Below are 11907 nucleotides of genomic sequence, written 5' to 3'. Positions count from 1 at the left end.
CAGGTATAATGTAGTATAATATAATGCAGGTATAATATAATGTAGTATAATATAATACAGATATAATATAATGCAGGTATAATATAATGTAGTATAATATAATACAGGTATAATATAATGCAGGTATAATATAATACAGGTATAATATAATGTAGTATAATATAATACAGGTATAATATAATGCAGGTATAATATAATACAGGTATAATATAATGTAGTATAATATAATGCAGGTCTAATATAATGCAGGTATAATATAATGTAGTATAATATAATGTAGTATAATATAATACAGGTATAATATAATGTAGTATAATATAATGCAGGTATAATATAATGCAGGTATAATATAATGCAGTTGTAATGTAGTATAATATAATTCAGGTATAATATAATGTAGTATAATATAATGCAGGTATAATATAATGTAGTATAATATAACACAGGTATAATATAATGAAGGTATAATATAATGTAGTATAATATAATGCAGGTATAATATAATGTAGTATAATATAATGCAGGTATTATATAATACAGGTATAATATAATACAGGTATAATATAATGCAGGTATAATATAATACAGATATAACATTATACTACAACGTAGGGCTGAAGGTCTGTCCTTCTGATTAGTAAGAATAAAGAACATTCACTTCCACAGAATTCCAGGTAGTTACAGAGAAAGTAAAGCCTGATCTCCTGATATTACACAACGTTGTGTAACTCTGACACCGAGTGCGCTGTACAAAGTGTACCTTGCCCTCTAGTCTCAGTGTCAACAGCTGCATGATGTTCTGCCGGAGTGTGCGGAGACAGCCAGTTGTGCAGTCACTGGACCTCCTTCAATGGCCGTTAGACGGTGTCTGAAAGTCCTGCTCTGCGGTAGCCTGTTCTTGGCCTTTGGGCTCTTCTGCAGCCAGTTGTCCCAAACCACGGAGAGGGCCTCTGGACCGTGGTTTGGGGTCTTCTCTCCTAGTAAGACAGGCATTGATTTCTCATCTCTATTCTCAGAGGATCTCCCAAAGCCTAAATGCCAGAAAGGACAGGTCCTCCTTATCCTGGTGACGTCGCACCCTGGTCATCGTGCGTCACGAAAGGCCATACGCAGAACATGGGCACATCAAGACGAAGGATCTGCTTATTCATGGCAGGTGATCTTCTTAGTTGGAGGTACACTAGATACAGAACTGGACTGGCATGTTTACAATGAGCACGCAGTCCATGGTGATATTCTCATGGGCAATTACATGGACACATACCGTAACCTAACTTTAAAGGTGATGCATGGTATGAAGTGGGCAGTAGACAGATGCCATCCTCAGTACATTCTGAAAACTGATGATGATTGCTTCGTTAACACCGATCGCCTTCCATCGTTCTTGAGAGCACACAATCCAAGCCCAAAACTCTATGTTGGCTCAGTTTTCTCAGAGGAAAAGCGAATCGTTATCCGCAACCCATCAAGCAAGTGGTACGTTTCACAGTGGGATTATGGGCACAGTATGTACCCACCCTATGCGAGTGGTATTGGGTATATTTTGTCCTTAGATACAGCTATGTTAGTTGTAGGTTTTGCAAAGATTGTCCCACCAATCCCCGTGGAAGATGCCTACATCGGGATATTATCTGAGAGATCCAAGGTGAGACCTCTGTCGAGTGCTCGATTTGCCAAACACAATGTGAAATGGAGTATCTGCAATTACCGTTACCTGATGGTGATTCATGGGCTGAGACCAGAGGATCAGATCCTGGCACAGAAGAATGTATGGAGAGCTAGGACGTCCTGTAATCACAGCACAGAGGTAACTAACTGGAAATAACTGGAGACCATTCAGGACATATCCCAGGGTTACCGGCAGCGTCTCCCAGATCACCTCTATGGACCCTAAGAAGAACAGAATCACATGATTCATCTTATATGACACATAAGATCAGTAACACATACGTGTATCAGGATACTGACAGGATACAATAATATGTAATATACTGACAGTGTCTCCATCATCGCTGTGTAATATACACGTCTGTCTGTCTGTCTGTCTGTCTGTCTGTCTGTCTGTCTGTCTGTCTATCTATCTATCTCATATCTATCTGTCTGTCTATATATATCTATAGATTGTGGGGTTTAGCCCATTTCCAGTTAGGCTCAAAGCTTTCAGTTGCATTAACAGGTTAATAATCCACTTGTAAGGGTTTAAATTCAGTTTGGCATCATTTATTGGCATCAGAAGGCAGAGTTACTATGATTCTGGTCCACGGCTGTAACTTAACATTTTAGCGCCTGGGACAAGAAAGAAAACTGCTGCCCTCAATTTTAACCAAATTAACCTTAAATATTTATAAACTGTGCCCCCTTCAGCCCCCTCACACAGCCCTGTTCTGGTCAAACAGGAACACAGGTCACTTCACAAATCCTTCTAGACACAGGCGGCTTATAATAGATCAGACCCCAGGTGGTCTATAAGTCCTTAGAGAAATGTAGATCTGTTCCCAGTCACCTTCTCACATAGAATAAATATATATATATATGAGGTCATTCAGATCTTCTCCCCCATCCTCGGGCTCACTCGCCCATCCTCGGTCTCACTCCCCCGTCCTCGGTCTCACTCCCCCATCCTCGGTCTCACTCCCCCGTCCTCGGTCTCACTCGGCCATCCTCGGTCTCACTCGCCCATACTCGGGCTCACTCGCCCATCCTCGGTCTCACTCCCCCATCCGCGGTCTCACTTGCCCATCCTTGGTCTCACTCCCCCGTCCTCGGTCTCACTCCCCCGTCCTCGGGCTCACTCGCCCATACTCGGGCTCACTCGCCCATACTCGGGCTCACTCGCCCATACTCGGGCTCACTCGCCCATCCTCGGGCTCACTCGCCCATCCTCGGTCTCACTCCCCCATCCTCGGTCTCACTCCCCCGTCCTCGGCCTCACTCCCCGGTCCTCGGGCTCACTCGCCCATCCTTGGGCTCACTCGCCCATTCTCGGTCTCACTCCCCCGTCCTCGGTGTCACTCCCCCGTCCTCGGTCTCACTCCCCCGTCCTCGGCCTCACTCCCCGGTCCTCGGGCTCACTCGCCCATCCTTGGGCTCACTCGCCCATCCTCGGTCTCACTCCCCCATCCTCGGTCTCACTCCCCCGTCCTCGGTCTCACTCCCCCGTCCTCGGCCTCACTCCCCGGTCCTCGGGCTCACTCGCCCATCCTCGGGCTCACTCGCCCATCCTCGGTCTCACTCCCCCATCCTCGGTCTCACTCCCCCGTCCTCGGTCTCACTCCCCCATCCTCAGTGTCACTCGCCCGTCCTCGGTCTCACTCCCCCGTCCTCGGTCTCACTCCCCCGTCCTCGGTCTCACTCGCCCGTCCTCGGTCTCACTCGCCCGTCCTCGGTCTCACTCCCCCGTCCTCGGTCTCACTCCCCCATCCTCAGTGTCACTCGCCCGTCCTCGGTCTCACTCCCCCGTCCTCGGTCTCACTCCCCCGTCCTCGGTCTCACTCGCCCGTCCTCGGTCTCACTCCCCCATCCTCAGTGTCACTCCCCCGTCCTCGGTCTCACTCCCCGGTCCTCGGGCTCACTCGCCCATCCTCGGTCTCACTCCCCCGTCCTCGGTCTCACTCGCCCATCCTTGGGCTCACTCGCCCATCCTTGGGCTCACTCGCCCATCCTCGGTCTCACTCCCCCATCCTCAGTGTCACTCCCCCGTCCTCGGTCTCACTCCCCGGTCCTCGGGCTCACTCGCCCATCCTCGGTCTCACTCCCCCGTCCTCGGTCTCACTCGCCCATCCTTGGGCTCACTCGCCCATCCTTGGGCTCACTCGCCCATCCTCGGTCTCACTCCCCCATCCTCAGTGTCACTCCCCCGTCCTCGGTCTCACTCCCCCGTCCTCGGTCTCACTCCCCCGTCCTCGGTCTCACTCGCCCATCCTTGGGCTCACTCGCCCATCCTTGGGCTCACTCGCCCATCCTCGGTCTCACTCCCCCATCCTCAGTGTCACTCCCCCATCCTCGGTCTCACTCCCCCGTCCTCGGTCTCACTCGCCCATCCTTGGGCTCACTCGCCCATCCTTGGGCTCACTCGCCCATCCTCGGTCTCACTCCCCCATCCTCGGTCTCACTCCCCCGTCCTCGGTCTCACTCCCCCATCCTCGGTCTCACTCCCCCGTCCTCGGTCTCACTCGCCCATCCTCGGTCTCACTCCCCCATCCTCGGTCTCACTCCCCCGTCCTCGGTCTCACTCCCCCATCCTCGGTCTCACTCCCCCATCCTCGGTCTCTCTCCCCCATCCTCGGTCTCACTCACCCATATGTTTTATGACTCGTAATTTAATGCATTATCCCGAATTCACAACCCATAAAGGATACTGAGATTTGCTCATTATTATTGTTACATTTTTGTGGATTGTCTCTTCCATTAATATTACGTGTCCGGCTTATATGTTACCTTACACAGGCCTGGATACATTGTCAGTCTGTTATATAACCTGCTGTACTATCTGCTGCTGTATACACTATAGAAACAATGTTACAGTGACCTGTAAATCCTATGTGCTGCGGGGAAGCTGAATAAAACAGCAGAATAATCACGTTATATCCGAGTGTCCATCGCATGTCAGATATAATAATATACAGGATCGGGGGGGCTTCCTGTGATGACCCCACTGACTTCTACTGACCCCCGACATTTCCTTACTAATTGTTCTTATATTTTACCTTTATTATTCTCTGTATCTCCTCTTATTCTGTGTGTGTGCACAGTACCACTTCTTCTGTTCTGTATGCTGGATGCAATTCTCTGTATCTTCTATTATGTTTCTATATAACTGCACAGTACCACTTCTTCTGTTCTGTATGCTGGATGTAATTCTCTGTATCTTCTATTATGTTTCTATATATAACTGCACAGTACCACTTTTTATGTTCTGTATGCTGGATGCAATTCTCTGTATCTTCTATTATTATGTGTCTATATATGACTGCACAATACCACTTCTTCTGTTCTGTATGCTGGATGCAATTCTCTGTATCTTCTATTATGTTTCTATATATAACTGCACAGTACCACTTCTTCTGTTCTGTATGTTGGATGCAATTCTCTGTATCTTCTAATATGTTTCTATATATAACTGCACAGTACCACTTCTTCTGTTCTGTATACTGGATGCAATTCTCTGTATCTTCTATTATGTTTCTATATAACTGCACAGTACCACTTCTTCTGTTCTGTATGCTGGATGTAATTCTCTGTATCTTCTATTATGTTTCTATATATAACTGCACAGTACCACTTTTTATGTTCTGTATGCTGGATGCAATTCTCTGTATCTTCTATTATTATGTGTCTATATATGACTGCACAATACCACTTCTTCTGTTCTGTATGCTGGATGCAATTCTCTGTATCTTCTATTATGTTTCTATATATAACTGCACAGTACCACTTCTTCTGTTCTGTATGTTGGATGCAATTCTCTGTATCTTCTAATATGTTTCTATATATAACTGCACAGTACCACTTCTTCTGTTCTGTATACTGGATGCAATTCTCTGTATCTTCTATTATTATGTGTCTATATATGACTGCACAGTACCACTTCTTCTGTTCTGTATGCTGGATGCAATTCTCTGTATCTTCTATTATTATGTGTCTATATATGACTGCACAGTACCACTTATTCTGTTCTGTATGCTGGATGCAATTCTCTGTATCTTCTATTATTATGTGTCTATATATGACTGCACAGTACCACTTCTCCTGTTCTGTATGCTGGATGCAAGTCTCTGTATCTACTATTATGTTTCTATATATAACTGCACAGTACCACTTTTTATGTTCTGTATGCTGGATGCAATTCTCTGTATCTTCTATTATTATGTGTCTATATATGACTGCACAATACCACTTCTTCTGTTCTGTATGCTGGATGCAATTCTCTGTATCTTCTATTATGTTTCTATATATAACTGCACAGTACCACTTCTTCTGTTCTGTATGTTGGATGCAATTCTCTGTATCTTCTAATATGTTTCTATATATAACTGCACAGTACCACTTCTTCTGTTCTGTATGCTGGATGCAATTCTCTGTATCTTCTATTATTATGTGTCTATATATGACTGCACAGTACCACTTCTTCTGTTCTGTATGCTGGATGCAATTCTCTGTATCTTCTATTATTATGTGTCTATATATGACTGCACAGTACCACTTCTTCTGTTCTGTATGCTGGATGCAATTCTCTGTATCTTCTATTATTATGTGTCTATATATGACTGCACAGTACCACTTCTCCTGTTCTGTATGCTGGATGCAAGTCTCTGTATCTACTATTATGTTTCTATATATAACTGCACAGTACCACTTCTTCAGTTCTGTATGCTGGATTCTCAGTATCTTCTATTATTATGTATCTATATGATTGCACAGTCCCCCATCTTATGTTCTGTATGGTGGAGGCAATTCTCTGTTTGTTCTATTATTATGTGTCTATATATAATTGCACAGTACCACTTCTTCTGTTGTGTATGGTGGATGCAATTCTCAGTATCTTCTATTATTATGTATCTATATCTAACTGCACAGTACCACTTCTTCTGCTCTGTATTCTGGATGCAAGTCTCAGTATCTTCTATTATTATGTGTCTATAGATGACAGCACAGTACCACTTCTTCTGTTCTGTATGCTGGATGTATTTCTCAGTATCTTCTATTATTATGTATCTATATGATTGCACAGTACCACTTCTTATGTTCTGTATGGTGGATGCAATTCTCAGTATCTTCTATTATTATGTATCTATATCTAACTGCACAGTACCACTTCTTCTGTTCTGTATTCTGGATGCAAGTCTCAGTATCTTCTATTATTATGTATCTAGATCTAACTGCACAGTACCACTTCTTCTGTTCTGTATTCTGGATGCAAGTCTCAGTATCTTCTATTATTATGTGTCTATAGATGACTGCACAGTACAACTTCTTCTGTTCTGTAATTCTCAGTATCTTATTATTAGAGATGCTCAGGCTCGGTTCCCCGAGAACCGAACACACCCGAGCTCAGCAGATCCAAGTACCGAGTCAAGTTGGCTCAGTACTTTCGCGCACCCTTGGAATTGAAAATGAGGCAAAACGATCCAGCGCCATTTCACAGAGGGGCACAGAAGGGGCAGCACAGTTCTTGGCAGTCTGTAGAACAGCTGGGCAGCATCATAGGTTAAATAGAAAGAGGAGGGGTAGCAGTGTTCTTCAGTCTCCAGTGACATTCAGGAGAGCTCCATTGCTAATTGTCATTGCTGAAATCTAAATACTAGGGCTGGCAGACTTGGCCTTTTGAATTTGCAGTCAAGTTGTACTGTGTTATATAGGTTACACACAAAGAGGAGAGCTCCATTGCTCCGTTGCTAATTGTCATTGCTGAAATAGAAATAATAGGGTTGGCAGTCTTGGTCTAAGTCTGCAGTTACATTTTACTGTACCAGAGCTCACTCAGGAGAGGTGACAGGGTTCAGTGCTGAAACAGCAATTGTAATAATAGGGCTGTCAGTGTTGGTGGGGAAACCAGGTATTAATATCACCTCAACCTGTCTGCCACTCGTTTCTCACAAACTGCGGACTATAAAAACAATATAATTCTGGTTCCACATATTTGTCATTCATCATCATCATCATCATTATCTATTTATATAGCGCCAACATATTCTGTAGCGCTTTACAATTGGGGACAAACACAATAAACTAAAAAACAAACTGGGTAAAACACACAAAGAGGTGAGAAGGCCCTACTCGCAAGCTTACAATCTATGGGACAATGGGAGTTTGACACATGAGGCTAAATCTACATTTTGCATTTCGGCCCAGTCAGACTGCAAAGGTAAAAGTGGCTCATAAGCTAAATGATCCTGTCACACAACAATGTTGGTCAGGGGGTAGTTGTCTTGTGTGAAATTGTGTAACGGGTGGTAATAGAGTAATGTAGTGAGGTTAAGAGGGTGGTTGAGGAATATTATAAGCCTGTCTGAATAGGTAGGTTTTCAGAGAACGCTTGGAAGTTTGTAGACCAGAGAAGAGTCTTATTGTGCGAGGGAGAGAATTCCATAGAGTGGGTGCATCCCGAAAAAAGTCCTGTAATCGGGAATGGGAGGATGTAATGAGGGTGGATGAGAGACGCAGATCTTGTGTAGAACGGAGTTGCCGAGTTGGGAGATATTTTGAGACAAGAGAGGAGATGTATGTTGGTGCAGCTTTGTTGATGGCCTTGTAGGTTAGTAAGAGTATTTTATATTGGATTCGGTAGAAAACAGGCAGCCAGTGTAGAGACATACAGAGTGATTCAGCAGAGGAATAACGATTTGCAAGGAAAATCAGTCTTGCCGCAGTGTGCAAAATTGATTGTAGGAGTTTGAGTCTGTTTTGGGGGAGACCAGTAAGGAGGGAATTGCAATAGTCAATGCGGGAGATGATAAGTGCATGAATTAAGGTTTTTGCAGTGTCTTGTGTGAGATATGTGCGAATTCTGGAAATGTTTTTAAGATGTATATAACATGATTTAGATATAGAGTCAATGTGGGGAACAAAGGATAGGTGTGAGTCAAGGATTACACCTAGGCAGTGAGCTTGTGTGGTGGGATTTATGGTCATGTTATCAACAGAAATAGAAATGTCAGGTATGCTCTTGTTGGTGGGTGGGAATATTATTAACTCTGTTTTAGAAAGATTAAGTTTGAGTTGGCGCGAGGACATCCAAGATGATATGGCAGAAAGACAGTCAGTTACACGGGACAACACAGATGTCGAGAGATCAGGAGAGGATAGATAGATTTGGGTATCATCCGCATAGAGATGATACTGAAATCCAAAGGAACTTATTAGATTTCCAAGAGAAGCGGTTTAGATAAAGAACAGCAGAGGACCTAGGACTGAGCCTTGTGGTCTCCAACTGATAAAGGAAGCGGAGCAGAGGTGGCCTCAGAGAAATTAACAGTGGACGAGCGATTAGAAAGGTAGGATGAGAACCGGGATAGAACAATGTCTTTAAGACCTAGGGATTGTAGCGTTTGTATGAGAAGAGAGTAGTCAATGGTGTCAAATGCAGCCGAGAGATCCAGGAGAATTGGGAGAGAGTAATGGCGTTTAGTTTTTGCAGTGATCAGATCATTGACAACCTTGGTCAACGCAGTCTCTGTGGAGTGTTGAGAGCGAAAGCCAGACTGAAGAGGATGCAACAGGTTGTTTGTGGAAAGGAAGCATGTGAGGCGAGTGTAGGCAAGTCTCTCTAGAAGCTTGGAGGGGCACGGGAGCTGAGAGATGGGACGGTAATTGGTGAGAGAGAGTTTGAGTCGGAATCTTGTTTCTTTAGAATAGGAGTAATCACTGCGTGCTTGTATAGTGATGGAAAGTTGCCAGTAGAGAGTGAGAGATTACAGATTTAGTTAGAGGTGAAATGAGCACAGGAGACAGGGATCTACCAATTTGCGAGGCAATAGGATCAAGAGGACAGGAGGTAGAGTAGGAAGATAAGAAGAGCGTATAAATTTCCTCTTCATTTGTGGGGTCAAATGAAGAGAGGGTGTCAGAGGGTAGTGGGAAGGAATTGAGCTGATTGCTTGTCGAGGAAGAGGATACCATTTCTAGTCTGATCTTATCAATCTTGTCCTTGAAGTAGGAAGCAAGATTCTGGGCACTGATAGTAGATGGAGGGTTCGGGGTGGGAGGATTGAGAAGAGATTTAAATGTGTTAAAGAGGCGTTTGGGGTTAGAAGCCTGAGCATAGAGAAGAGATTGGAAGTATGTTTGTTTTTTGGTGTCCAGAGCATTTCGATAGGAGCGGTAGATAGAAGTATATATGAAGAAGTCATTAGAGGTGCGAGATTTACGCCAGTGATGCTCTGCTTTACGGGAAAGTTTTTGTAGAGTTCGTGTTACTGTAGTGTGCCACGGTTGGCAACGAAGTCTACGCGGAGTATGTAGTGTCGCTGGAGCCACTTGATCAAGGGCAGTTGCTAGGATTTGGTGAAAATGGGGTACTGCCCGATCAGGGGAGGAGAATGTAGAAGTTGGGGAAAGAAAGTGTTGGAGGGAGGTGGAAAACTGTTATAGATCAATAGCGTTGATATTCCTTCGGGTACGAGGAGGCTTGGAAGAGTTTGACACTGGGGAGAGTAAAGAACTGGGGGTGAGTGCGTAGCTAATAAGGTGATGATCTGAGAGGGGGGAAAGTAGTGTTAAGGGAATCAGAAACTGAGCATAGTCTAGAGAAAATAAGATCAAGACAGTGGCCATCCTGATGAGTAGCAGATTCAATCCACTGGGAGAGGTAAAGTGAGGATGTTAGAGAGAGTAGTTTGGAAGCAGCATTGGAACGTGGATTAGAAATAGGGATGTTGAAATCCCCCATGATGATGGTGGGGGTGTCAGTAGATAAGAAGTGAGGGAGCCATGCAGAGAAGTGTTCAAGAAATTGTTGGTGTGGTCAGGGAGGGGGCAATAGATGGGTTAAAAATCCTAACAGCATGTACTTCAGAAGATGTGAACATGGGACATTTTCGGAAACTGTGAATGTGCAATGTCACAATGTCGGGAGAGAAGTAGTCCAACCCTCCCATCCTAGTCTGCCTCCTGGTCTGGGGGTGTGGGTGAGATGGAGACCACCATGTGAAAGGGCTGCAGGTGAGGCAGTGTCTGATTGCGTGAGCCATGTTTCTGTTATTGCCAGAAGGTTGAGGTTGTTTGAGAGGAAGAGATCATGAATGGAGGTAAGTTTGTTACACACAGAACGTGCATTCCAAAGGGCACATTTAAAGGACTTTGGAAGAGAGGGGAGACAGGTGATGCTTTTGGGGTTTGCTGGATTTCTGTAGTGCTCAGATATATAAGTGTGGGAGAATTGAGGGGGACCTGGATTAGGTGATATATCACCAGCTAATAGAAGCAGGGAGGAAGAAAGGTAGGTAAGATGATTGTAAGATGTGTGTCCTTTTAGTTTCTGGCGACAGGGTGAGGCTGTTAAAGTTTTTGAATTTAAATAGGAAAAGAGTTCCTGAGTGTTCACTAGAGGTGAGTGAAGTAATGAAGGGGCAATGTGGACAGAGGTGTGTGTTGCAGGATGGGTGAGGGATGATATAGTCCTAAAGATAATGTCATGAAAAGAGAGAAAGAATAATATTTTGGCAAGCATTGGGATTTATGAGTAAAATAGCAAAAAATGAGGGAATTAAAAGAATTACCTAATTGCAATGTTCAGTGTAATCAGAGAAGTGGTGCAGAGTGAGGCTGTAGCATGTAGTTTATTAATGGATGTCTGGATAGTATAGAGGAGTAACGATGCGGGAGCCATGTGGGGGAGTGGGTGGAAGTGTTGAATGGAGAGTAATAAAGAGCAGGTGATTGAGTAGCTGAGCTCTTGCAGAGTCATGAGAGAGGAGATTGGTTCAAAGTCAGTATCATTTCTTCCTACTTGTGATGGCAGACAAGCCTTGAGTAGAACTGATAGTACAATGATGAGATAGGGGACTGAAATAACTGTAGAATGGATGGGGAGTGGCAGAGCAAGTAGTACAGCAGGATGATTAAACAGAGGGGATTTTTCAGGGAAAATAAATTGACAGATAATACAACTGTTCATGAGCTGAGTAGAAAATAAGCTCCAAAACAGTCTTCTTGTTGTGTGAAACTTGTAGCCAGGGAGAGATGGAAACATCAGGAGTAGAATATGGAGTTTCAGGTGAATACTGTCTGTTGTCCTTGTGCAGGTTTGGTAATAGGCAGAATGTTTTTCTCCAGTTTAATCCTGTTTAACTCCGGTATAGCTCCAAATTATGCTATTTAAATTTTTTTTTACACTTGTAACTATACACTTAGAGCTATACACACTAACTATGCAGCCATCACTGGCTTGCAGCTATTCTACAATGAATA

The 11907-nt window shown here is 44.1% G+C and overlaps 1 protein-coding gene across 1 annotated transcript; it reads left to right on the top strand.

The window, feature by feature from the left end:
* The first annotated feature begins 783 nt into the window (after positions 1 to 783).
* LOC142110353 (beta-1,3-galactosyltransferase 5-like) lies at positions 784 to 2920 on the top strand. Its single transcript, XM_075193761.1, has one exon. The coding sequence runs from the start codon at positions 851 to 853 to the stop codon at positions 1823 to 1825; it is 975 nt and encodes a 324-aa protein (XP_075049862.1). The 5' UTR covers positions 784 to 850; the 3' UTR covers positions 1826 to 2920.
* Positions 2921 to 11907: the final 8987 nt, after the last annotated feature.

Source organism: Mixophyes fleayi, chromosome 1 (assembly GCF_038048845.1).
Source record: "Mixophyes fleayi isolate aMixFle1 chromosome 1, aMixFle1.hap1, whole genome shotgun sequence".
NCBI classification, from domain to species: Eukaryota; Metazoa; Chordata; class Amphibia; order Anura; family Limnodynastidae; genus Mixophyes; species Mixophyes fleayi.
This window is presented reverse-complemented; position numbering and strand designations above follow the sequence as displayed.